We start from the raw sequence: 27,704 nt of genomic DNA on the forward strand, positions 1-27,704 counted from the left end.
CATTCAGACGCTAGGAATTGCACCACCCACGCCTTTGCTCATGCGCTATTTACTTTATGACAAGTGGGCCAGCCACGCGCAGTTATGGCGCCACCCCCGCCACGGGACAAGAGCCAAGAACCAGTATGTGGCGCGAACGACTCGTCGTCGTCTGCCCTGTTCGCTCGGCTGCCCTGTTCACTCGGTCGATCGCGGATTAACAATATTTTTCTCTGACACCAAATAATCCACGATCGTTTCAGCCGAAACGAACAGCCAAACCAGGGTTAAAAGTACTGTAGACTATTTTGCGACGAAAGAAAAATACTTTTTGTGGATGAAAAAATACGGAAGCTATGGGCGGTCGTATCCGCGGGCCGGTTCCCGTTCCTCCCGCGAATGCGATACCCCGATCCCCGCCCTGCTCCCCGTTCTAGATTAATCGCCTTTAATTATTCCCTCGGGCCTCGGCTCGCGTGTTAATCCACAGATTAAACTCCCACCTGCCCCTCCTCGTCCTTGACACACTGCACGAGTGCCGGGCGCAGAGCCATTCTCGCCCTCGCCTCCGCGGACGAACTAATTGCCGGCTCGGTCCAAGTTTAGCGCGTCGGACCCTTCGCTCCCCAATCTCAGAGGAATGGAGGTGGAGGCGGCGGGGCCGGATAAGCTGGAGCCTCCTCCCTCGCCGGTGGAGGGGGCCGGCGAGAATGGCGCGGCCACCAAGCTGCAGAAGGTGTACCGCAGCTACCGGACCCGGCGGAAGCTCGCCGACTCCGCCGTCGTCGTCGAGGAGCTCTGGTATGGTATCTTCTTCGGATCCTTTTCCTCTTCTTCTCCATGGCCCATGCCTCTGGTGTGCTTTCCTCCCCTCTGTCCGGAGCGGCGGCATGCGCCCCCCCTTTGGTCTTCTTGGGGATTGGCTGTTCCCTGGTTCTTGCTGGATCATGTGCTGTTCCGTTCCATCATCGAAAGGGCCCTCCTTTGGTTCTTGGAGATTTTGGTGTCCCAGGAAAAAAAATGCCTGAATTTGGCTCTTCTTGATGTTTATTTACGTTACGGGTGTCGGAAATCGGTTACAGTTACAAAAGAGCTTCCCCCCCTGAGGTGGAGTTTTGATTGAGACTGATAGGATTTGTGGTTGGGATGATGAATGAAGGTGGCAGGCGCTGGACTACGCGCGCCTGGAGCACAGCACCGTCTCCTTCTTCGACGAGCCCAAGCCGGAGACCGCCGCCTCGCGCTGGAACCGCGTCAGCCTCAACGCGTCCAAGGTCCCAACTCCCAACTGCTACCACTACCAGAGAAAAAGTCCCTCGTGTTCACCAGAAACCAATTTGCTTCAGACTTCTTCAGTCCTCTGTTGCTCATGTCACTGGCTTGCATTGCAACAGGTGGGTCAGGGTTTATCCAGAGACAGCAAGGCCCTCAAGCTGGCTTTCCAGCACTGGATCGAAGCTGTGAGTACATAACCGTACTAATAATCCACTAGTACTGCCTTTTAGTTTAGTAGTATTGCTTTGGATTTTTTTTTTGGGTGCTGTTCCTATATGTGTGTGAAAAGAGGCTGCTTTACATTATCACTTGACTTGGACATTATTGCTTTAGCCATGTGTGGATCATAAAAATGTCCACCTGTTCAGCTCATAAAAGTTACTGTATGTCCGTTTCTTGATACAGTGGTAGTCAGTTGTTTGCAACACTATGCAATGGAACCTTTATAGCTGTATTCATTTGTTCTGTGTAGATCGACCCGCGGCATAGATATGGGCACAACCTGCACTTCTACTATGATGAATGGTGCAAAAGCCAAGCTGGCCAGCCATTCTTCTATTGGTAAGAACCTCACTGCAACTTCCAGGAGCCATAATCACATTGGCAAATTCTGTTGTTTGAACAAAGTAGCGCAATCGGCACAACTGATGGAAAAGAGATGTACATATTCAAATGTCTACTCATTCCAGAGATTTCAGTCACCATAGGAATGTCTGTTCATACCTGGAATTTCAGTTATCAGTTTGAGGGCACAACCATTTAAGTTAGTATTTGTGCATATGTAGGCTTGATGTTGGAGAGGGAAAGGATCTAGACCTTCCTGAATGTCCAAGAGCTTTGCTCAAGAAGCAATGCATTATGTATCTTGGTCCGGTAAGATATGTTCCACCAACGGCTACCTGCCTTTATTTAGAGCCAGTGACATATATCCTTGCTGAAAATTTTCTGTGAAGAGCAGTAAGATGGCTTGACTCACTTCATCCACAAAATCTCATGTCGGTGTCATAAAACTTTCCTTTGTTGATTTTATTTTTTGAACGAACCTTTTGTTGATTTTATCACTATCTTTTCAAAAAAAACTTTTCTCCAAGTTTGCCTTTAATTTTTTTATCAAATAAAACATGTATCTTTCATCTTCTAGTTACTACATAAAATTGTTTTATATATGAACTGCATTTGATGTAGCCTCAAGTCTGAATTATTGTTACATCTGAAATATGAATGGAATCCATTCACACCCTGGCCTGCTATTATTCACATTATATTTCATTTGTTCATGAATCTGGATGACTAATAAAACTACAGTTGCTTTTTGCAACGTTAAACATAGTTAACAACAGGAAAAGGGGTTTGTTTTAAGTTTTAACAGACTCTTTGGATGACTAATAAAACTACATTTGTCCATTGTTTTGCAGCAAGAGCGTGAGCACTATGAATACATAATTAACGAGGGAAAAGTTATCCATAAACAGTCTGGAGAACCACTTGATACAAGGGTTCCTAACGGGACTAAATGGATATTTGTTATGAGTACAGCAAAAAAGCTTTATGCTGGCAAGGTAATTTGTCTACTTTTACTGTCGTACAATGACTTGCAGTTTCGCACTCTGCTGAAACAATATTATATCTTTGTTGCATTTCGCTACTTTACTTCTGCTAAACCTATTTCTATATATTCATCAGAAGCAGAGAGGCGTATTCCAGCACTCCAGCTTTTTGGCAGGAGGTGCAACTATAGCTGCTGGGAGATTTACTGCAGAAAATGGAGTGATCAAGGTATTCTTTTTAGCAACCACTGCCTATTGGAATGTTTGTTTTATATCGCGGTATTTTACTTTCATGGTATTCCTGCTTGTGCTATTCTTACCTTTGATCAAAGAGCCTTTTACCTGTATGGCCCTAGAAAAAATGCATCTTCCTTGTGTGGCCCTATTTTTTTTGAACTTACCTGTATGGCCCCGAAACGAAATTTCCTTCCTTCTATGGCCTTCCGTCCGTTTTGAGCACTTGACGGTGTTAAGTCAAGGGTAAAATGACCATTTTACCCCTGGCAAAAAATAAATAAAATGCAGAGTTTTGTTTGTCTCTTGTACATTTGGAGTAATGTTACGCAAATAAATTCACACATAACAATACATAATAACACACATAATCAAGTACACAAATATATTGCAATAAAATGAGCTTATCAAATGCATAAAAAATTACACAAATGCATTGCAATTAACCATAGTTTCAGTCTCACATATGACATAATTAAAGTCACACAAATTAAAAGTGCAATTTCAAACATACATTGGTCTCACATACAACAAGCTTGAATCGGGCAATAATTGTGCGTTCATTAAAATTTCATTAATCATTTAACAAGGACGAGTTCACTAGAACATAGCCCTGCCACTGGCAACACAAACAAGTTTTCAAAAAAAAAAAAAAAGAAACACAAATGACACGCAGCACTGGCGTATACAAGCATGCGGATTCTTCATCTTGTCGTCCTTCAGGCCGCGGTCACCTCCTCCACGAGCCGCTGGAACTTGGCGTGAACCAGAACGAGCGGTGTAGGAGCTGGGAGTCCGAGTCCTCCCCGTCGTCGTCCTCACCGTCGTTAGTGATCTGCGCAAACTCGTGGTGCGGGAAGTCGACCTGCGGAGCGGCGGGTCGCGCGCGTGGAGGACGGCGCGGTCGAGGGCCGGTGGGAGCGACAGCGGGAGGCCGCGTGCCCCACGAGTTGACGAACTGCATGGCGCCGACACCGCCGAACATGCAGTGGTTGATGGCCAGCCCCAGCACGAAGCAGCCACACTTGAACTTGGTCACCTTGCATGTCCATGGATCGATGGCCCATTGTTATTAACTCCGTCCATCGATCCAGGAGAGATGAGCAGCAAATAGTACGTACCTGGGCTGCAAGCAGCGGCATCTTGAGTATGTTCCTGGCGCCGGGGACGCTGTACGCGAGCCTGCTGAGCACAGAGGGGTCGGGGTCGGGGTCGGGGTCGGTGATGTCGCCGATGTCCTCCATGGCGCAGTCCGCCTCGGCCTCCACGAACACGGCGCCTTCACCCGTGCTGTCCACGACCAGCTTCCCCTCGCTTGATCGAGATCGCCAGCCGCCCAGCGAGCGGGTAGTAGTGGACGAGCACCTTCGCCAGCGACTCCCTCAGCACGTCGCAGGTGCTGATTCCGTCGCCGGCGCCGTCTGCCGCCCTGAAGCAGTACACGGTCTGCACGATGACGGCGATGTTCTGGTCCAGGTTAGAGAGGTAGTAGAGGCCACTAGGCATCTCCTCCGCCGGCGGCACCAGCGACGGCTGCCCCTGCTGCTCGATGCGCAGCTTGAACACACCCTGCAGGAGATCCCGGCGGTGGCCCCTGGCTGGCTGCGGCGGTCTTGGAGCCCTCCCCCATCCTCGGTCTCATGTGTTTCTGCCCGCTCGGTGTCGGTCTGGATCGGATGCCGCGGAATTGACAGAAACACTGAAGGGCAATTTAGACATTTCTCTTATCAACCAGTGGGCAAACTAACAGAGTACCCTAACAGACTTGACAGAAGGCCATAGAAGAAAGAAAATTTTGTATCAGGGCAAGTTCAAAAAAAATAAGGTCACACCGGGAAGATGTATTTTTTTCAGGGCCATACAGGTAAAAAGCTCTTGATCAAAATGTTTTATTTGTGTCATTCACTGTGTGTGATCCTCCAAACCATTCTTTGCTGTTCCATGGGCTACCATGAATAACTATTTTTTGACAATCCATTCTAAATGGCAAATATGAAATATAAACCAGAACATTAATATCCATGCACAGAATTTTTTCGGCACAATTCTTTTGGCAGTATATCAGAAACTATAGTTTCTGAATGTCCAGTACACATCAGATATCTACTTATCTTGATTCAACCACTGTGCGAGTTGATGTGGACTCAGATGACTATTTCGCATCCTTCTACTTTTGAGCTATGCAGCATATAATAATATCATTTTGTTACTTTGATTACGTCATTTTAGTGTACGTTTTCATCGGTGCATTTGGTTTAATTTTTCTATTTGTTCTGGAAGTCCATCTGGGCGTACAGCGGTCACTACAAACCTAGTGCAGAGAACCTCCACAATATCATGAATTTACTTGAAGAGAATGGAGTTGACCTCAAAGAAGTTGAGGTACACTATCTTAAACATTAACAGTTGAAATTATGCTCATGCCACCAAATGGTAGATGGTTTCATTTAGTGAGCTTTGTTTTTGGTCGCAGGTGCGCTCATCCACCAGAGAAGACTACAACGAAGATCCAGTGCCTAATGACTCACAGAAGTTTACTTCAGCTATCATGGAACCAGATCTTCCACAAGTGGTTCCCCCTCCAAACACCACAGAAGGCAATGAAGGAGACAACGCTCCTGAAGAACAAGCCAGGCCAACCTACGAAAGGACCTTATCGGGTGGTCTGCAAAGCCCTAGAGCCACTGAAGTCCCCCAGAAGGCGATTCTCGAGAGGATGAAATCCAAGAGCGAGTCCAAGTCCTATCAGCTCGGGCACAGGCTGTCCCTTAAATGGAGCACTGGGGCTGGTCCGAGAATTGGATGTGTCAAGGACTACCCAATGGAGCTCCGGATGCAGGCACTGGAGATGGTGGATCTGTCGCCAAGGGCATCAACTCCGTCGGCGTCAAGGAAACTGCCTCCTTTGTCCCCCACTAAAGTCACATCGCCAACATCACCGCTTGCGTCAATTCAGGCCTCCCTGCCCCAGCCAAGTTAGGAACTTAGAGTAGCTTATTATGCCACGCAAATAGCACGAAACCATGCTTTTCAGCTGGCCAGTTACTGCTATTCTGGAATATCATTTTTCAGCACTGCAAAGATCACATCCTGGTTTGTCCATGCTGCTTCTCCGCTGCCCTGTGGTTCCATTCAGAGAAGCACAGTGCAATGTTCTGCAACTGAAATAGGCTATGGGCAGAATCTGTCACATTTCAGATATGATAGCTTTGAAGCAGATGTGATAGTATGCTTCATTACCGTGGTTAAGGAACTTGCTTTATATTGTATCCTTTGTAAATGGAATAATGTACACAGCATTACATGTGTCAGTCCTCAGAGCTCAGCAGTAGTCTGCTGGCCATCAGATAAAGCCGCTATGCATTCATCAAGAACAAGGTGTATACTCTCAAGTCAGCACACCAGTATAGCAGCCTTAGCATAACATGATGTATTTTGCCTGTTTTGCTTTGACCATTGAGAATTCTTCAGGGGTCCTCAGACCTCAGCAAACACAGGTAGCTGCAGAGTGAGAGCCTTTGTGCTGAGCCCATCATTGCAGACGGGCCTAGGAATCATTTCTTTTCCTTCCAAAGATGGGCCTCGCTAGAAGTTTTCTCTTCCCCTCGGAATTCTGTTTTCTTCGTGCTCTGTATTTTGACGTACAGCTCTAAAGAGAATATCGTTTCAGGACAAAAAGCACACACGTCAAGGGTCAAGGGTGAAGCTAGGGGAGAAAAGGTTCTTGCTGTCTGCATGATGAAATGAGTTACTATGGATTACAAATATACACTTTTTCTGCACTTAAAAAGTCAGGATGTCAACTAACCATCAACAAGCACACAATCTTCTTTAGATAATTACTTCACATGCAGTACGCCATGAACAAACACGCATCCGTGATCAACCTGGTGTCCTATCACTCTACCAGAAATTCAATCTTTAATGCAGAAAATGCAAGACCTCCTAAATACTTCTGCTCCATAGATCTCTCTCTTCCAGGTTTAACTTACAATTAGCTTCCTCAACATAGCAATGCTACGATATTTCACGCAACAAAATGGTCAGCGCCGAAACTACAACACTTAGATACAATGTTTTCTGATCCAATACACCTAAACACATAATGCTGAATCAGCCAGTCTCATGCAAGATGTGTCAAACTCTACAGTTCTTTCGAAACACAGGATGGATACTAACAAAACCTCTCACACCGAGCAACAGTTTCATTTATTTGCTCAAGTACCTTGGGCAAATCCGCAATATTAGCTTTGATCTTGGATTTGAGGATCTTTACTTTCTCAAGCTCTTGGTCATCTTCGGCAACTGATGTTTCCGAGACAACTGGAACTTCTGCAATATCAATGGACGTATTAGCAGTTATTATGGTATAAATAAAAACTATAACATAAAAAATCAAAGCATGCCGAGGTTGGGAAGCATCAGTTGTCTCTGAAAATGTTGGAGTTTTTAATTTCTGAAATTAACAGACCAATACAAGCGAATTGTGGCAACTGGCAAACTAGCAGCAACAGATGTAAAAGACTAGCCATTTTTAAATTTTGATAGGTATATTTGAACTGTGCAAGCATAACTTGGTACATAAAGTCAAACTTCTCTAACTTCAACAATGTTTTTAGAAAAAAATATAGTAAAACTAGAGGTTTAAATAAATGCAATATCAAAACATATTTCATAGGTGATCTTTTATCCTGTATCCACCTGTTGGTGTATTTTTCTATAAACTTGGTCAAAGTTTACGAAGCCTGGTTTAGGACAAAGTAAAAGTGAACTATAATTGCAATGGGGGGAGTATTAACATTGCCACAACTAGCAAAGGCAGTGGAAATTGGTGATTAGTACCATTTAACAACCGAGCGCTGTATGAAAATTCACTAAACCACATCCATAGGCAAACAATGGACTCTGAATATACGTCAGAAATTTGCCATGCCAGGAAAACTGAATCTCTTCCATTTCTTCTCTCGCTCAAAGTCAAAGGATTTTATTAGACAAAAAATATATAAACAAGGCTTCCCCAAATGTAACCATGCAAAACCGGGTGGCCGTGCGTATCCAAAATTAACCCCCCCTAAAGTGACAATTTCTTCACGTATGCCGCCGAGAACAAATCCACGGAACACACAAATAAGCATCACCGCCACCCAAGTGGTTGTAAGTTTCCATGTCTTAATTTTGTTTCTAGTAAACCTATTAGCAAGTGGTTGTATGCTCATATATTTCGTAAATGTTTTGTAGGAAGAACGTGAGCTCTATGAATACATTATTACCGAGGGAAAAATTATCCACAAGCAATCTGGAGAACCACTTGATACAAACCAAGGTCCTAAAGAGGCTTATTGGATTTTTGTCATGAGCACAGCAAGAAGACTTTATGCTGGCAAGGTAGCTTGTCTACTTTTACAAGGATTTCCATGTGCGCATTGCTAAGAAACAGTCTTTTATCATATTTGTTTTAGCTTATGATTTGGACCACTACCTATCTCTATAACCTGATTTATTCATCTAGAAGGAGAAAGGTGTATTTCAGCACTCTAGCTTTTTAACATGAGGTGCCACCATAGCGGCTGGGAAAATTACTGTAAAAGCTGGAGTAATCAAGGTAGTATTGTTGTGCAATAATGCCCTATGAAAACTTGTGCTTTATTGTGATATAATTAATTATTGGTTCAAGAAACTTTATTGGTATCATATTCTTATGTAACATAGTGCTATCCACCCTCCCTCCCATCCCAGTATTTCTTTCCTAGCTATTCCTTGGTTTCATGTCTATTGTATACATTTTCTAGATTACATGCAATATTTACCTAGGATTAGTGGATATTTGAAAAATATATGATGTGATTTCTGGAGTTAGAATAGCATAAAGGTATGTTGTATATTTCTTACTATACTTTTCGATTTGCTACTTATCAAGCTAATGGACAATAGAACATCGACTTTGTTTCCCTATTTCCTTTTTAGCGATGAGAAAATGATAATATTTTTTTTCATATTCCATATTTTTCCTTGATTTTGTGTTTATTTACATGTCCAATTCTGATTTTTTTTACTATCTTATCTTGATCAGTCCATCTGGGCATATAGTGGTCACTACAAACCAAGCACAGAGGATCTCAATAATTTCATGAAATTTCTAGACGAAAATGGAGTTAATCTCAAAGAAATTGAGGTACATCAATGCCACCATAACTTTGACTTACCTATATACATGTCCGCCTAGATGGTTTTATTATATATATGGAGCTTATTTTGGTTATTCAGATGCGGCCATTCACCAAAGAAGGCTACCATGATGGCACAATGCCTAATGAAGCACAAAACGTTGTTGTTGATACCAATCCTTCGCAAGTGATTCTCTCTACAGACACAAAGGAAGGTGATGAAGGCAAGGATGCTCCAACAGAACAAGCAAAGCTAACATACCGTAGAATCTTGTCAGGTGGTCTACACAGCCCCAAAGGCACCGATGTCCCTCAGAAGCCAATTCTTGAGAGGATTAAATCCAAGAGCGAGACTGAATCTTATCAGCTTGGCCTCAAGTTATCCCTAAAATGGAGCACTGGAGCTGGCCCCAGAATTGGATGTGTGAAGGATTATCCAACAGAGCTTAGAATGCAAGCTCTTGAAATGGTACACCTGCTAACAGGGGCATCAACAGTACCACATACGTCGTTGCTCGCACAAGCTCAAGAATGTCATGCCCCGGCTAGCAGGTTAGAAGCCTAGAAGATCTTATCACACGTGCACTGCATGATCAAATAATGTGCTTGACAACAAGAAACCTATGCAGTTCGTCTGTTGGAAAATGTAACTATAAAGCTGCATTGTGATTGTGTTGTGTGCTGGAAGGATTTCTTGGTTCTTCCTTTGAATTTGCTATATTAAAAAGTTCACCAAGTGTCACAAGTTATCGATTTAAGTTGCTGTAGAAATAGTGTGAGACCCTGTTTGATCCTATGGCCAAAGTTTAGCTACTAAACTTTGGACCACTTTAACTCTTGAGGCTTCATATTTAACATCTAAAGTTATGTTTAAAATTTAGCCAGCCTCACAAAACTTTTTGACTACACAAGTCAACTAAAAATAGTCTAAACTTTAGATCATAGGATCCAAACATACCCTTAGAAGTCCTGTAGACCTTGGTATGTCCGTGCTCCTGGGCGTTGCTACCGTAGCCTTCGCCAACCTCATTGTCTTCATCAAACTCGTGCACACGGACACGGCCTCGCCAGCAGTCACACCGGTGGCGGAACCAGGACTTTTAGTTAAGGGGGACTAACAATATGATGACACATCATAAATATGATAAATATATACATCAAATGTATGTTTCAATAGCTTTTCAATGTATTTACATATATATTTTGTATTCATAAAAAATATGTGAAATAATAAGGAAGCACGTCACGCACGTGCCAGCCATCATCCGCGCGCTCGTCGGATGCGTCTAGTTTGTCATCCGAGTCCCGGATCAGAGGCCACACTATATATTCCCCTTTTGCTGCTCAAGTCGAGCCAGTCGCTGCTCACACTTGTGCCTAGCCTAGATGTAGCAGTCCTCGATCTCGCGTGCCTCTTGCGTTCTTGGACGCACAATCGGCATCATCATGCAAGGCGTTAGTGAGGCCTCCCTGATGGCATTTTTTTTGGTTTTTTTTTTAAAATTGGGGTTCACCGTCGAGTGATTATTGAAGCCGGTGGTGATATTAACTTATCATTGTCGCATGATTGCTGAAGCGGTGATTCTGCCATTCTGGTTGTAAACCAGCGATAATAACCAACGAGGGTGGAAACTGAAACCGACGATGATTGGACCACCCAACTCGGCGGTGATGAAAATTTTGGAGTATGGTTCATGAGCAGAAGATCACAGCATCAAGGAGATGATGAAAGCAAGCGCTCTTGAAATAGAATTAAGCTTTTTTTTAGAAAGAACAGAATTAAGCCTTTGTATATCGTGGAGTTCAAGCGGGTTTGTCACCACCATGAGGTCACATGAGTGAAGCGCATGGCGTCAGTCATATCACGCAGAACATGAGTCACCTCTCAGATGGCACTATCATCACGCTTAGTCCTCTTCACTTTTTCAGGCTTGCTAGCAGCAGGACGCTTACTAGATGAGCTTCCCCATTATTGCCATCCTCTTCAACCAGGCACTCTGAATCGTACTGCAAATCTGGGTGAACATCCTCACCATGATTCGCATTCTTATCACCAATTAAATCTCCATTCTGAGTGGAAGGAAGATCGTATGGTGCTTGTAGAACACTGAACTCCCCAGTTGTATGCTTGTCTTGAAAAATGAATTCCATCTCATCATAGCAATGGATGGGGACGTTTATAAACTTCGCCCTTGGATCTTTGTCCTGCACATATCTAGTCTTAATTTCGTACTTTACTATAATACATAAGTAACATAACTAAATCAAATTTATAAGGACATAAAAACTTACATTATGCATCCTGACAACCTCTTTTTCATCATAAAGTATCATTTTCTTAACATCATCAAAGTTTGCTCCGCTTAAATTCTTTGCTTGCAGTATAACCTTCCATTGACCTTTCAGCTTATGATACTTGTGGTAAACTTGTCGCTGAGTGAAATTTGTGTGATACTTTACATTAATCTGTTTTGCGCACTCCTCGTGATGCACCTCACGAAAAAACAATAGCCTTCCCTCAGCTTGTATCTTCTCTTTGTAGCATCGTAGCATGTCCTCCATCACCTGGGGCTGCCACACAACGTTGTTTCCTGCCATCCCTGCATGTGACAGTACTTAAAGTATTTTCGGAGATGACAAAATCCATATACCTCATATGGCTATGTGGATGTAAGATACTTCATGTAAAGAAACTGAATTTCATTCAAAGAAATCCATGTATACAATAAAAAGGACTACTTTACATTGCAACATAAAAATAATAAATAGTTTCATAGATGATTGAAAAACACACATCAGCCATGCCTAACATTGTTCCTATTTCTCCACATGCTATTAGCTATGGCATCCCTGTCTCGGAGTACTTCCCTCTGTTCCTCACGTAAATCTCGTTGAACATGTCCAGCTGTTCTTAGATACTTCTCAAACCAACTTTGTTCGCTATAGACTAGTTCATCAGGTCCCCCATTTTATAACATCCAGTTATGAAGAATACAGCATGCTATGACAACTCATACTTGTGAAGAGAAGGGATAATATGGTCTTGTTGTCAGCACTTTGAAACGATTTTTTGGTGTCCCAAATGCTCTCTCGATATTAACTCGGAGGGATGAGTGCTTTAGGTTGAAAAGCTCATTTGCTGTCTGCGCTCTATTGCCCCTCCACTCATGCAAATGGTATCGAGTTTGACGAAAAAGAGGTAGAAATCCTCTCCTTGCTGCATAGCCCGCATCTGCAAGGTAGTATTTACCTACCAGGCCATTGGGAACACAATTAATATCACTAAGTTGTATATGTAAGTGTTCCAAAGGTAGACTAGACACCAACCTTCAGGGACTCAAGGCCATTTGGATGCTCAAGAGAATGTCGTAGGACCCCTCCCAACCAGCACTTACACACGTGAACATCAAATCAAAATTGACCACTGCAAGAACATTTTGGGTAGGAAAAACTTTCTACCATGGAACCTACCTACAATCCTTGATGGAACATTACAAGGAATGTGGGTACCATCAATTGCGCTGATGCAATCCTAGCCATTCAATTGGTATAGGAACATAAGTACATACTAATATATTATTAATAGGCTATTTAGATATAAAATAGAGAAGGGTCATACCTTAAAATAGGGATCAAACCGAGGGTTGCCTACAACTATTGATGGTATAGCGAGAGAGCGATGTCTAAGAGCATCTCCAAGAGTTCTCCATATCCCTTCCCTATCCATGTTTTTTTTGGAAAAAAGAGAAAAACTCATGTCCAAGAGTACTCCGGCCATATCCCTTCCCCATCTTTTGGCAATTGTCAAATCGACCGCCATCGTGCGTAAAAATGTGCGGACCATAGTCGCGCGTATCCGCAATTTCCCCGCGCCGTTTCCTGCTTCCCGCGCCGTCTCTTCCTTCCCGCGACAAGTTCCTGCACGTCCTCCCTTGGCCTGGAGATTGCGTGTGGCTTCAGTCCGCACGCTGGGTGGTACAATGGCCTTGGCCGGGAAGCCTGCCCTCCCTCTCAGCTGCGGGTCGTGACACGCCCCTCGATTTTGAATTTCCAATTCTACACGGCACGCTGTTCCTTTCTACTGTATCGAGCAGCCTCCCATAGCTTTGTGCAGACAATCAACACAAGCGTGTGCTGTTCAGACTTCAGACTGCCAGCCATAGTGTAGATCTTGGGCATTTTTTTTCAATATATGCTGATCTCTGATGGTGTAAAAATTATTCTCTTGTACATGATTATGGACATTGATTTATTCGTGAATTCTTGTAGGATCCTCCCAATGTCGAGGGTGGATTTTGGACAAACATGGTCATGAAAGTGGATGATGGTGCTGGTTTGGAAGACTTCACTTTTCCCGTGACACAGGAGATCCAGGAAATTAATGAGATACACGTGAAGGTGCTCCGCGCCGTCGCAGTACAAGGCCTTATTCGAAGAGGACAAAAAAATTTAATCCGAAGGAGGATAAAGTTGTTGTGTCAGCATGGTTGAATGTTAGCAAAGATCACGTGCACGGGGCTAATCAATCTCGTGCCTCCTTTTGCAGTCGAATTCATGAGCCAAGTAATCTTGAAGCATCCTTTGTTGTCCGCCTTCCCTATCTCGATAAATAACTATATGGTCTGGGACCGAACCACCATATCTTCCTCTTTGATTCGAATATGTTTGCACAATTTGAGCTACTGAGAAGATCAAATATTCATCGTCGCCTGATGATTAATCATTCAATTCTCTTTGCAGTAGTGATTTGTGACCACTCATGACGTCTAACGTGGAGGGCTCGCTAGGAGGTGCTTGCGGCCGGCCTGTTGGAGGGCGCAACAAGGTAGAAGGAGGCAGTGGCGGGGTGGGAGGTGCCTGCTGTCGCCTGGGATGTGGCCACAGCCAGCAGGGAGGAGGAGGTGGCGATGGGATACACGAGACCGATGTAGGTTTCTGCGCGACGGATCGAACTCGCGGGAAAAGATGCAAAAAAAAGTTTTGGGGCCAAAATTTGTTTTTTTTTTGGGAAACTCTCGGCGATGGCCTTCTTTTATCCTCGCAATACGTTTTCGGGAGTTGCAAAACTACATATTTTGGGGAGAAAAAAATAAGGTACTCCTGGAGATGCTCTAAGCATTTCAGGTCCAAGTTGTCCAATTGCATATAAAACTTGATTGAGGCCGCCATAAAAAAAAGGCTAACAGTTTCACCAGACCTTGTGAAATGAAAGCTAATATCACCGTTTTTCTTATCATGTCCTAGAGCAGTGAGAAACATGGCAATTTGTTCCTGTATGGTACAATGCCAAGTATCTCTAAGTGCTTACGCAGTTTTAGACACAGCCGTTGCTGGGCTCATTATTTGGAGTCAAGCATCCAACATTACGGTGGATTCTTCAGTGGCTGTATCTTTTTTTTTAAAAAATGTTACTGTTCATTAATTAATCGACACAAAAAGAAAAAGAATCGCTGTTTGGATCATGTTTAAGTCACTAGTGGGGCCTGGCCCATGTCTCTCTCATGTGTTACTACACCTGAGATCACCTACAGGGGAAGATGCGGTCACGTCGTTCTCACATGACCGTGCATCCGGTGGAGTTCCTGCTCTTTTTTTTTTCTTCCCTTTTTCGGGAGGGAGGGAAGGTGCCTGCTTTGGGTTAGCGACTTTTGCCTGCGTCAACGGTAGACCGACTTGCATGCATTTTATTTATGTCACGTCACATAGCATGATCATTGTAACTGACTGCAGCTCCTGCGCCCTTTATCCAGCCCTTTACCCTCTTCATACACCCAGCCGCTGGTATATGCGTCCGCTTTTTGCAGTGTGCAGCAGCTGGAGTACCATCTTTACCTCTTTGGTGAACCAACAATGCATTCCGATCCATGCTCCCCATCTTTTTACCTTTTATGCTGTAGGTACAGCCTGGGAGTGCCTGAGCAGCAACAGGTAAAGGTAGCCCAGCGATCGGCCGGTCGGCGATGCACCACGGCTGCATTGCATTGCATCTGCTGCAGTCTAGAAGTAGGCGCCCACCGGTGCAGACGCGCGGCAGTACGTGTTTGATGTTTCAGCCGACGTATCATTTGCATGCCCCATGTCTGATGCCTGCATCCCCCACCATTCTGGAGTATCACGATGAGCAGCTTCGCCCAATGACTTTGTACTACTACGTAGTATCTTGCTTGGAACATACTAATACAAATCCTGAGGTCCTGCTTGGAACACAAGACGTTCGTTCACCTCTGACATTTCCTGCGTTCCAAGCAGCACCCCCTAATGGAGAACAAGAACGCTACAGGGACAGGGTTGTACTGACCAAGGCAGCCAGGCGTCAATAGCACGGCGCGCCGCCGCCAGGTTATGACATGCGTGCTGCAGCCGGACACGAGCTCTCTCGGAGTCGGAGACACGCATCCGGCAGCCACTTGAGGCGACAGCGCGCCCTGCCTCCTCCGTCAGCGCGTCCGTCCGGACGCCTCGTGCGCGCCATGAGCCGTGGTCCATCCGTCCCCCACCACGTGCACGCGCCTGGCCCCCGCCGGACTCGGACAAGAGGAGGTGCCTGCCTGATTGGGGCCCACCCCACCCCGGCGACACGACTGAACCGACCCACCGACCGATCGGCAGGGCCGCGTGCGGCTTCTTCCTCGTGCGCGCACGCCCGTACGACCAACGCCGGACAGACACGGCCGACGCTTCTTCTCCCTGGCTGCTTCTTCCTCTAGTAGTACTCCACGGGCGTGCCAGGACAACTATCGTCCGACACGTCGCCGTCATCGTCGCCCTTGCCGTTGCTCCCGCCACCACCAGCCTTGTTGGCGACGCTGAAGGGCGGCGGCACGTAGGGCGGCGTGGCGCAGCGGAGGAGCGCCCAGTTGACGCCGGCGAAGAAGGGGTGGCGCTTGATGGCGGCGGCGCCAACGGTGGCGCCGAGCCTGCGGGCGGGGTCCTTGGCGAGCAGCCCGGTGACGAGGTCCCTGGCGGCCGACGACACGGCGGGGTCCCGGGGAAACTCGAGCGCGCGCGCCACGATGTTGGCCAGCGTCATCTCGTTGTCGTAGCCCTTGAAGGGCGTGAACCCGTACAGGAGCTCGAAGATGAAGACGCCCAGCGTCCACCAGTCCACGGAGCTGCCGTGCCCTTCCCCGGACACGATCTCGGGCGCCAGGTACTCGTGCGTGCCCACGAACGACATCGACCGCAGCTCCACCGGCTCCGCCACGAACTCCAGCTCCAGCCCGCTGCCACCACTGCTGCTGCCGCCGTTCGACGTCGACGACGGTTTCTTGACGCGCCAGCGCCGGCGCCGGCGCCCGCGGCCCGGGAAGAGCTGGAAGCAGGAGGCGGCGGGGACGATGCAGGAGGAGATGGCGCAGGACGTGGAGGTGGCGGGGCGGGCGGCGAGGGAGAGCGGGTCGGAGATGACGTGCGCGGGCGTCGGCGCCGTGGGGTCGCACTTGAGGGAGAGGTCGAAGTCGGTGAGCATGATGTGGCCGTCGCCGCGGACCAGGACGTTCTCCGGCTTGAGGTCGCGGTACACGATGTCCATCATGTGGATGTACTCCAGCGCCGCCGCCACCTCCGCCGCGTAGAACCTGCGTGCGTGCACCCGTCGTCAGTCGTCATGCATTTTTAGCTATAGTATATTATTACTAGATTTGTTATAAACATTCGTCATCACTTGGCAACGCCATCATCATCACGCAATGTACTGGGAGATTGCTCAGAATTTATCTCAAAGCTTCAGTTCATTTCATCATTCAGCAGAGCCATCACGCATGCGTACATTGCCTGTTCGCTCTGCATGACCATGATTGCAAGCTTTACATTGAGCACGCATCATCAACAACTGCAATTGCATACTACTCACGTCTGTACTGTCTACCGGAGTAGAAAAGCTACTCTTTTTTCTTTTTTTGATAAGCTAGAAAAGCTAGTTGCAAGCGAGGTGCGCATGGCTTTACTCACGTCTGTAATGTAGCCAAAAGAGCCCACTCCAGACCGCTAGACGGCCACGCCGCACCTGTGCAACGACTAACGACAAGGGTGAGGCGCCTGTGCTGTGTCTGAATCATGTGCCGGCATGTTGGATACGACTGTATGCTCTGCTCCAGCTCCAGTGCAGCATGCATGCGAACGGAGCACGGGAGCAAGGGTCACAGGTAGGTACTAGGTGGGCAGCAGAGCAGACGGCGGAAAAGGCACCGGACAGTGCTCGAATTGGCGCAATCATGGCTGTTGGAAGCTGCACGGTGGGGGCATCACACAGTCTCGTGGGTCTACGCTATAGCTGCAGCGAAGGGAGGGACCCCATGTGTGCACGCATGGCCAGTGCCCAATTGTCAGTCCCTTCCTTGGGTTAAACTAGACTAGAATCCTTTTACAAGAACTGCAAGTGCCTAGCGCATGTGTGGATCAATGGTTAGTTAACTGAATCCCTCGTTGGCTGAGATTAGTAGATTAGTCCCTGCAAGAAATGCCCTACAGAACCCAACCTATAGTAGCTAATTACTCAGTCAGACCTAGGTGTACGTGTATGTTCTTCAGAGCTGTCATTCTCGAGGATCACATGGGGTGGGGGTTAATAAAGGCCTCCTTGACCAATGCAAACTAAGCAAGTGCATGGGTAGTGACGGTGTCACGTTCCCGGGCGGAACGGCCGGCGTGACTCCAGCACCTCCTGCGCCTGCGCCGCCGCCGCCGCAGCGCACGGGGGGCGCCGCTCGTGCCCGGCCGCCGTACCATGTGCGCGCCATGATGCGCCGATGACGACTGTAGTGGTTGCTGGTCGCCTACCAGCGCTACGGTTACTGCCGCCTGCCGCCTGCCGCCTGCCGGCTGCACTTACTGGTGGCAGGCGTGGCGGGGCGAGCAAGTAGACACACGCACGCGTGCAATCGATGGAGCGGCCGTAGCAGGCAGCAAGCGCCACTGTTGCAACCAGCCAACCAGCCACTACGGTCAGTCTACAGTCTTAGCGTAGGGAACTAGTAGGTACTCGTACTACTGTACGTGTCTTGGCTGGTGCTGCCGTGCTGGTAGTATAGTAAAATCCTGCATCCGTGAATGTACGTACTCTACGGGATGTATAAATACGTGCTGCTACCGCTTGTTACCGTACGTACTGATGAAGGCAGTAAACAGAATCTGGGTCCTGCGTGCCTCTACCTACGCTACGCAGGACAGGGTTTGCAGGTTTGCAATTGCACGACGACGACTGGTGCAAGCGCATGTGGCACGCACACAGCTTTTACTACTTCCCGCATGGACGGACAGTGTGCTCCATCCATCCAGTCCTCAACTCTAACGAACGCAAGTCTCTGCATTTTTCTCTGATGGATGATGCCACAAACGTGGTGACCATGGTGGACAAGTGTTTCCTGATCTGCTCTCCAAACCATCTTTCTTTCGCCTTCTTTCCGTTGCCTTTATTTCTAAAAAAAAGTCAGGTAGTATCCAAATTTTCCTCATCATCAATCAAATAGAGAAAAAAAAGGTCTTTGCGGCAGCGACCTGATGCTACGCTGTAGTGTGTGTGCGCGCGCGCGTGTTGGTCATGATCACTGTTCGGCTAAACGGCCGTTTAACCCATTTAAACACAGTGTAAACGCTACATGGTATAGCTCCGTTTTCATTTAATCGTCCATTTACCCGTTTAATTGTTCGTTTAGGCCGTTTAAAGGACTGTTTAGCTCGAATAATGGCTAAACCGTAGCTGATCGAACTGTGTTTACCATTTAGGATGAAACGCTTTCATCATTAGGAAACCAGGCGGATGCGTGCCCAACCGAAGACACATGGGGCCCCGACTGCATCCACTGGATCCTTAAACTACACCACCAGCAACACCCCAAAGGAAACAAAATCAAGTACTAGAATAGTAGGAAAATTTTATTAGGCAAGGAAACAGACAGAGCGCCGCGGCAATCACAACCCGCACGAAACCTGCCTGATTCTTCTCCTCCGAAAAAGCCTAGAATCGCTAGCTTACTAGCCACGGATCGTCAATGGAGCCCAAAACACATTTATTTATTTATTTATTTATTTGAAAAATGTTCATACGATCTTCAAATTCAGTAACTACTACTAGTACGGATTTGAAATGCACGCATAAATGATTTTCGTTGTTGCGCGAGTAATAAGAATAAGAAATGCTGATCACGGCGGCGGCGAACGAAGGTTTAGCATGGCGCATGGGGGGAGACAGAGAGTGGGCGACGCACCTGACGGCGGCCTCGGAGAAGCGTCGGTGCGGTTGGCGCTGGCGGAGGACGTGGAGGTCGCCGCCGGGGCAGAACTCGGTGAGGAGGCAGGACCAGCGGTCCCCTTCCGCGACGCCGTAGAGGCGGGGCAGGAACGGGTGGTCGACGGCCTCCAGGATCTCGCGCTCCGTGCGGGCGCGGCCCTCCTTGTTGCGGCCCTCCAGCTCCTTCCGGTCCATCACCTTGGCGGCCACCACCAGCGGCGGCGGCGGGTGTTTGTCCTTCTCCTTGTCCTCCGCCTTGGCGGCGGCGGCGGGTGGCCTGACCTCGGCCAGGTACACGCTGCCGATGTCGCCGGCGCCGAGGCGACGCAGGAAGCGGATGTCGGAGAGGGCGACGGCGCCGAGGCGCGGGGTCTGCGTGGGGAGGGTGGTGGCGGAGGTAGTGGAGGCGGGGGTGGTGGGGGCGCGGCGAGAGGGAGGGGGCGGGAGCGAGAGGTGGTGGTGGAGTGGCCCCGACGAGGAGGTGGAGCAGGACGCTGTCGCGGTGGAGACTGTAGAGGCGGACCGCGAGCGCGAGCGGTCCGAGGAGGAGCCGAAGCTCAGGCTCTGCAGCTCGTCCGCCGCGATGTCCGCGCCCATGCCCGTGCCCCCCGCGGCGTTGTCGTCCGGTGGCATCGCGGATGGCGCGGTGGGAGTGAGCTGCTGGACAGGGCCACAGGGGAGGTGGAAGGAGACGAAGAAGCGCAGGGCAGAGGAGAGGAGAGGAGAGGAGAGAGGTGGTGGTGGGGATTTTAATTTGAAGGGGACACGAGGGAGGTGGTGTGGGCCAGTGATTGGATGGTGATGGGCCGGGCCGGGATTCCGTGAGACCCGTTTCATTTCTAATCAGTTTCTGGCTTCTGTTTGTTTTTTTGTTTTTTTTTTTACTTTAATAATAATATATAATGCTACAAATATACTACTGGAAGAAGCTTGGAAGAATTCCGGTTCCGGGGAACATGCAGGCCCTGTTCTCCGGGGGCGAGATCTCGTTTGTTTCCTTCGTCGCACTGTCGATGGGTGCATGGAGGAACATTCCACCGTGATTAGATAGATTCGACTCCAATTAGCTTTACGATCAAGATGGATGCTATGCTGCTTTCCGTTCCTTAATTTACTTGCATCAGTGACTTTGACCTAATGGCTTTGCCTTTCTGCACTGCATTAGTTATATCGTCGCTTATTATGAAGTGTAGGCTGCAGTAGCTTACGGCCGGGAAAGCCTATGGTTTGCCGTCCGTGCATGCATCATCAGGGCCGCTTGACCATTTGCTGTTGTCTGTCAAGCTTGCATGGTCTCTCATCTCAAAATCCCATCGCATCTCGTGATGTGAAGCAACGACTCTCATCTCTCAAATAATCAATCAGGTCCAAGCGGAAGAGCCGAGACAAGAAGAAGCGAGTGGACCAACCAATCAGCCGAACCGATGGCCGATTGGGCCACTTGGCCAGGCCAGCCAACGCTGGGTTCTCTCCGTAGCCCGTCCTCTCATCACCGGTGGTCATCTATCTATCCAACAGGATGGATAGATGATTATTAAAGCTCATTTGAACCGTATCGATCCCGTGTGTCCGTCATGTATGTAAATTGTATCCACTCGACAGTGGACAGCACTACTGGAATCTCGCTTTTTTTTTATGGGTGCAAAAACTCATGGAAAAATTCGAATACCGTCAGAAAAATATTTTTTTGACAGTGTACCGTCAGAAAATAACCCACAGAAATAGAATGACAGAAAAATCGACTTTTTCTGTGGGTTCACCGTCAGAAATAATTTTTCTGTGGGTCTCACACGCACAGAAAAATTGTGTTCGCCTAGATTAAAACTATTTTTTCTGTGTGTTAATCCACACAGAAAAAAGAAATAAACGCACAGAAAAACATATGTTTTTTTTTTCTGTCGGTCTAGCGAACTCACAGAAAAATTCATTTTGCCCAGATTAAAAATAATATTTATATGTAGCTAGCCTCACAGGAAAAAAGAGTTAAACACACAAAAAAAATTATTTTAAAATAGTAGCAACAACATATTAAAATATATATTGTCCCTACAGTAATGAAGTCTACAAGCACGGCTCATAACTAATGACTATCATCATATTTCATCATACATGAATAGTATCATTTAGCCATCTTCAACATATTACATTCAGCAATCTCGATACATATAATCAGCATGAAAGTTGTTACATATCATTGTTGTTCATAACAATGGACTCAATGTTTCAATGTCATTATACAGTTACAAAACAAAATGTTATTGAAACCATATAAACAAAGCACGGCTACTGATCAACATATCTACAATCTGTTCTCAAACTAAGAAATTCCCAAAGCCTCCTGCAAAAGACCATTTTTCATTAATTAGAGTAATCTTGTGAATAGGAAAAAATATTCAGAGGTAAAGAGAAAAGTAATTTCTAATAGACATTGAACTGAATTAACCATAACTCAAGATAGTGTCTGATAGGAACTACCAACTCAAGATAGAGCTATGTTTAGTAGATTACTACCCGATCAGAGCGATGTTTACCTGAGGCGCAACTTCCAGCAGTCTGCAGTTTCAGGCCTTCCACAGTTGCTAACTAATCACTCTAGGCTCCAGAGGCCTTCCATTGATTGGGGAGGCTGGAGTAGTGGAGGTGGAGCGGCTGCAAAGCCAGCAGATCAGGGCATGTGGGGAAATGCCAGGGGCAAAAAGAAGGCAGATGGTAACTGCCAATGGAAAGAGCAGCCAAGCACTTACAAACGGAAAAAGACAAATGTTGCTCATGATTCCTCCTATAACAATGTGATGCCACCATCGGGCAATGCTTGGAATGCTGGAGATGGAATTGGAAGACCCCAAGGAGACCGGACGAGAGGGGTCCACCTCCACCAAGACAATAGTTTGAACTAACAAGAGAGGAGAACATTCTTCTAGAAGTTGCATAATATTCTGTTGTTTCTACCGGTTACCATTTTGTGAACCTGGATTTTTTCGAAACAGGTTGCCCCCTTTCCATTACTACAATGGAAACTGTGGACAAAGCATGAATTTAAGTCCTACACTCTTAATGAATTGAAACTGTGGCGACATGAAGAAATAAAAAGATCAATTATTTCTCATCTATCTAATCTATCTATCGGGGCACTGAAGCTTCAATTGTGTATCCACCTTGCAATTTGATAAACAATTGAGAGGAAAATTCAATAATTGCACATACTCTGTATCCAATGTGCTGATTGGGACGAGTTTGATACTGAGGTATGCTGTGCTGTGCTGTGTATTCTAGCGGAAGATATTGGCAATTCTACTGGGATTTTTTTTCTGTTGCAGGTCCAGAAAAGACTCTTCCAACTAACAGTTGCATACAAAATTGGAAATAAAAACAGCTTCTCAATAGATGCAGCAGTTCGAAACATAACCTTACAAATTACTGTGACACAAAATATGTCTGTTCTTTGGCTCATCACTTCCCAATACCATAACTTAAATATCTATCCAATCACATTGGACCAAATATGTATACCCTAAAAAAATAAGCGTTACGAATAATCGGCTGCTTTTAAAAATAAATTTATAACATCAGAAAATCTAGAACACAAGTTTTTTCTCTTTAATGTAAACGAACATGTCTAACAGCAGTCTAATCATACGCATCTCAAATTGTAAAGAGCGGAAATATTGTTTTGATGTGGAAAGTAGTATAGGAGATTTATAGACTCACACAAATGGATTTCTGGTCTTGCAGCAGCTGTTGGATCAATAAGAAGTGTAACTTTCTCATAGTCCAGTGCTACAGCATCAAAGACAGTCTGCCGAATGCAATTTGGTGTCTGAACTCCTGAAAATGAACACATACATGTATAAGTAGCATGATGATGTACGATGTGATGCTTGACCTCTCAAGCAGAAAAGAAGGGATTGCATCTTTGTTTCAAATTGTCACACAAGAAAAAGGAGCCAAACCTGATCCAATCTGAACAAACATTCAAGTCCTAACTCTTAGCATCAATCGGAGCACAAAAACAAACTCAGATACAGGTGTCAGCTTAGCTAATATATTGAATTAAAAAAAGTCATGTTTTTCCACAAATAGCAATGCAAAAATCACAGAGCTCTATTGAACTGAGCTAATAGAAAAGAAACTATTGGTCATTCCAGATCCATTAGAGAGCAGTATGTCAAAAGCACAAGAACTACATATATTTCACCTGGAGCAAAAGAACTCGAAAAATGGCTCAGATTTACCCATTATCAACATGACAACTGCAACTTAATTTCACTTGGAACTTAATTTAATTCTCTCTCTCTAATGGGAATTGAACTGGCCACAGAACTGGTTGCCTGTACTGGTACAAGCCATCCTAGTTAAGCAGCAAACAGAACAAAATATCCCAAGTACCAGCTCATAAGGTGCTAAAGTGCAGAACTTCTCTAATGAAAACTTGATTCCACATCCACTCAAGAGTAATACAAAACAAAAAAGTCACAAAGGCATAGTTAGGGAAGGGGAGAGCAGCGCGGCATGAGACTGGGGTTTCATATCATCTCAGCTCTGCAAATATCACATATCAAAATGATTGATCAGGTTGATATATGCAAGATATTCAAAATACTGTTTTCATAGTATCTCACCTGAAAAGCAACCAGGGTAACAAAACAAACAAGTTAAAACATCATCGCAGATCAGAGTCATCTAAATAAAAAGCTGGATAACTTCTCAACAAACCGACTGCACCTTTATCAAGTAGTTACTAGAAAATTTTCAGAGCTCTATCATTGCCCAAGACTACTTATAGACAATCCTAGATTAGTTAATTTTGTGTTCCATCTCTAGCAAGCTTAGTCATTTTTCACTTTAGGAGTTCAATAGACAAAACATATCTGCACATACAGATAGCTAGCAGCTTGGCATACATCTGATTAAAAGTTAATATCAATCTGCATAATCTGGTTTACAAGAGCAAGTGATTGCAACAATTCCAGAACTAAAATGTTTTGATTCATGGGTATTGGACAGTATATTTCTTACTTCTTACCTGAGCATCTCCAGTTCAAATATATTCTACAAAGCTTAGATAATGCAAATAGATAGGACACCATCAGCTAAAGCAAGAGCAGCAAACAATATCCACAGTTCTAGTAAAGAAAATCAACAACTAGGAAATCGACAACCGTCCGTTCGTTGGAGTCAAGAACAGCTTCCCAGGATCCGGGAGAGGAGGGTCGCCGCCACCACCACGCCCCGCCGCCGGCCACCACCACCACCACCGCAGCCACCGGCCGGATCCGGGAGAGGGAGGGCCTGATCCGGCCGGGTGAAGATGGGGGAGGGGAGGGGCACCCACCAGGGAAGAAGAAGGGAGAGGGGAGGGGCGCCGACGGGGGAGGGGAGGGCCGCCGCCACCACCACGCCCCGCCGACCACCACCACCACCGCAGCCACCGGCCGGATCCGGGAGAGGGAGGGCCAGATTCGGCCGGGTGAAGATGGGGGAGGGGAGGGGCACCCGCCGGGGAAGAAGAAGGGAGAGGGGAGGGGCGCCAGCGGGGGAGAAGAAGGGGGAGGGGAGGGCCGCCGCCACCACCACGCCCCGCCGCCGGCCACCACCACCACCACAGCCACCGGCCGGATTCGGGAGAGGGAGGGCTGGATCTGGCCGGGTGAAGAAGGGGGAGGGGAGGAGCGGCCGCCCGCCGGGGAAGAAGAAGGGGGAGGGGCGGGGCGCCTGCGGGGGAGGAGGGGCGCTGGGGCCGGGGCGCCCGCGGGGAAGAAGGGAGAGGAGGGGCACTGGGGCCGGGAGGGGAGGGCCGCTGGGGAAGAGAAGGGCGGGGTGCTCGGAGCGGCGCAGGGGCCGGTTTATCAAGTAGGATTTTCGTGTGCGTGCATGTATTTTTTCTGTGCGTTTTCAAGGAACCGACAGAATAAGTTTCATTTTTCTGTGAGTACTGATTTGTCCGTGTGTATTGTCACACACAGAAAAATTATTTAATTATTCTGTCGGGATATTTTAAAAACTACAGAAAAATTAAAAATCATAATTTTTCTGTGCCGAAAAAAACACACAGAAAAATTCTTCACCCACAGAACAATTCGAGTTTCCAGTAGTGCAGACAACCAAATAGTTAGCCATGTGTTTCCGAATGCCCATATGTAAATTGTATCCCCGCTCAGGTCTGACTTTTGAGCGGAGCATAACAAGATCGAATCGTGAGGTCGTCACAGATGCTTGCTAGCATCCGGGCTGCATCAGGCGCTACAACATGATGCTTTCCATTTTTTGTTAGTAGTAGAATCCATGTGCTCTGTCGGCAAGAGGTCCAAGAGTACACACAGGACTGCGTTTGCTGCCAGTGCTTGTTTTTTTAAATACGAAAGGAGGCCCAGCCCAACGATCTAATAATGGCCCAAATCGCATCAACTAATTGACCAATTCAGCCCATACATGGTATGGTGACAATGTCATCTTTGCAGAAGTAATTTTAGTGTGGGTTATTAGGCACTAACTACAGTCATGGGGTGTAGCTCAATTGGTGGAGCGCTCGCTTAGCATGGAGAGGCACGGGGATGGATACACCGCATCTCCATTTTTTAAGGAAAAAGTCTGCTTGACCCCTCCAACTATTATACTTGGTCTACTTCACCCCCTCAACTATAAAACCGTCTGTTTTACCCCTAGGGGCGGTTTTCAGCAGCGGGTTTGCTACAGTAACAGCGTGTCTGCTACAGTTCCAGTGGGTTTGTCTGTACCATAAAAATTTTACTACAATTGGACCATAGAACTGCAGCTATGAATTATTCCAATTAATTACAGACAAAATTGGATTTTCCAATTAATCTAAGGCTACAGTAAAAATTTTGTACTAAAGTATACCGTATTATATATTCACTATGTAGATCTACTCATGTGGAGTCCAATAAAATTAGATTTTTCATTTTATGATTTTTCTATGATTTTTCAAAAATTCACCGAAAATAAATAAAAAGAAAAGAAAATTCAAAACCACGGGTACTGTAGCAACCCACCGCCACTGTACCAAATCGCTGTTACTGTAGACTTTTTCCTTTTTTTAATATATATAGCTCTTTTTTGTTTTTTTTTTCTTTCGTTTGGCTGGCGTAATCCTATCCGAACTTACGCGCTGTTCTTCCGAACTACACCCAAGTTGACAAATACAAGTCTCTTTAAAAAAAGGGTTAATTAAAATGATGACATTACAATTTTCATGGTTCTATAAGAAACACCGTTACTATTTACCTATTTTGAAACGTGACATTATAATTCTAGCGCTCTCTGAAATACACCATGCTCTGCACTTCGTGAGACCTTGGGCCCAGCTATAGCACTATGCAGTTTTGTATGGACCGAACTATCCTTGTTGTTCCTCATCTCTCCATCTCACTTACGAGTGGGCCCTATGTCCCTTTCTCTTTCCTGTCGTTCTTCTTCCTCTGTCTCTCACCCGCACCGGCCGTCGACGTTGTCGTCCTGGCCACTCAAGTTGTCTCCGCGCCACACGTCGAACGCTGTCCGTATGCCAGCTTACCGCAGGTCGATTCTCTGGCCGTGCCGCACGTCGCCACACGCTGGGCCACCATACGACACGCTGCTCCATGGATGCGGAGCGCTGTGGCAACTGTCCCGGCCTGCCTCCTCATCCGTGCGACTGTGCTGCCCGCCTCTCGCCGTCTCCACGCACTCACCACTCCGCACGCTCGCATGGACATATGGCGCGTCGATGTATGTCAGTGGGGCGCGGATCAGGGATTAGCTGCGGGAACGACGTACACGGCCCCGCGTAGCCACGCCTCCCCGTCATTACCTCAGCCGCTGCAGCCGCGCCTCCCCGTGGTGACCTCAGCCTCCACTCAATGTACCTCCAAGAGCTCAGCACGCACATCCCAAATGAGTAGATATCCAGCCCGTTGTACTCAACTACTCGTACACCTCCGGTGCCATGAACGTGAAGGCGTGAACTCCGATGTGCCTATTCAACCAATCCGACACAGGGTCCATGCCTCCCGTGCACCCAAGCAGCCATCGTCGTGGCCTCACCGCGCGCTCAGATGCCTGCACTACTGCCCGCCACTCCTGCGCAGGCCGCGTCTCGGTGTCACCCACGCGTGCACCCCGCGCCGCCACAACCCGCCCTGTGTGGTTGTATGGAGGTTACGGACGAAATCTGAGAGCAAGCAAGAGAGAGGGAGGAGGAAGAAGAAAGGGGCATTACAGTCCATACAGAAAAATACCGTACGTGGGTATTAGCCTGCAACTGGGCTGAGGGCAACGTTA

General features: G+C 46.8%; 2 protein-coding genes and 3 pseudogenes across 2 annotated transcripts; 2 read left to right on the top strand and 3 right to left on the bottom strand.

Annotated features, from left to right (window-relative positions):
- The first annotated feature begins 311 nt into the window (after positions 1-311).
- Positions 312-6,346, top strand: LOC136486290 (IQ domain-containing protein IQM3-like). The gene is made up of 9 exons (XM_066483160.1): positions 312-780; positions 1,139-1,253; positions 1,374-1,439; positions 1,727-1,815; positions 2,040-2,127; positions 2,670-2,813; positions 2,938-3,030; positions 5,316-5,417; positions 5,509-6,346. The coding sequence occupies exons 1-9, from the start codon at positions 620-622 to the stop codon at positions 6,013-6,015; spliced, it is 1,365 nt and encodes a 454-aa protein (XP_066339257.1). The 5' UTR covers positions 312-619; the 3' UTR covers positions 6,016-6,346.
- LOC136487127 (omega-hydroxypalmitate O-feruloyl transferase-like) lies at positions 3,045-4,988 on the bottom strand (annotated as a pseudogene).
- Positions 6,347-8,372: 2,026 nt separating the features above from the next.
- Positions 8,373-9,764, top strand: LOC136486291 (IQ domain-containing protein IQM3-like; annotated as a pseudogene).
- A 1,251-nt stretch (positions 9,765-11,015) lies between these two features.
- LOC136488063 (uncharacterized) lies at positions 11,016-15,685 on the bottom strand (annotated as a pseudogene).
- On the bottom strand, positions 15,292-20,060 carry LOC136487733 (serine/threonine-protein kinase AGC1-5-like). Its single transcript, XM_066484830.1, has 2 exons — positions 19,405-20,060; positions 15,292-16,776 (listed from the first exon to the last, which is right to left on the bottom strand). The coding sequence occupies exons 1-2, from the start codon at positions 20,058-20,060 to the stop codon at positions 15,903-15,905; spliced, it is 1,530 nt and encodes a 509-aa protein (XP_066340927.1). The 3' UTR covers positions 15,292-15,902.
- Positions 20,061-27,704: the final 7,644 nt, after the last annotated feature.

The sequence above is a fragment of the Miscanthus floridulus genome, chromosome 10 (assembly GCF_019320115.1).
Source record: "Miscanthus floridulus cultivar M001 chromosome 10, ASM1932011v1, whole genome shotgun sequence".
Classification (NCBI taxonomy): Eukaryota; Viridiplantae; Streptophyta; class Magnoliopsida; order Poales; family Poaceae; genus Miscanthus; species Miscanthus floridulus.

Coding starts and splice junctions, on each gene's coding strand:
- LOC136486290 (XM_066483160.1), top strand. CDS start 620: ATGGAGGTGGAGGCGGCGGGGCCGGATAAGCTGGAGCCTCCTCCCTCG. Junction 3,031..5,315: donor CAGAAAATGGAGTGATCAAG/GTATTCTTTTTA, acceptor TTGTTCTGGAAG/TCCATCTGGGCGTACAGCGG. Junction 5,418..5,508: donor TTGACCTCAAAGAAGTTGAG/GTACACTATCTT, acceptor TTTTGGTCGCAG/GTGCGCTCATCCACCAGAGA.
- LOC136487733 (XM_066484830.1), bottom strand. CDS start 20,060: ATGCCACCGGACGACAACGCCGCGGGGGGCACGGGCATGGGCGCGGAC. Junction 16,777..19,404: donor TTCTCCGAGGCCGCCGTCAG/GTGCGTCGCCCA, acceptor GCACGCACGCAG/GTTCTACGCGGCGGAGGTGG.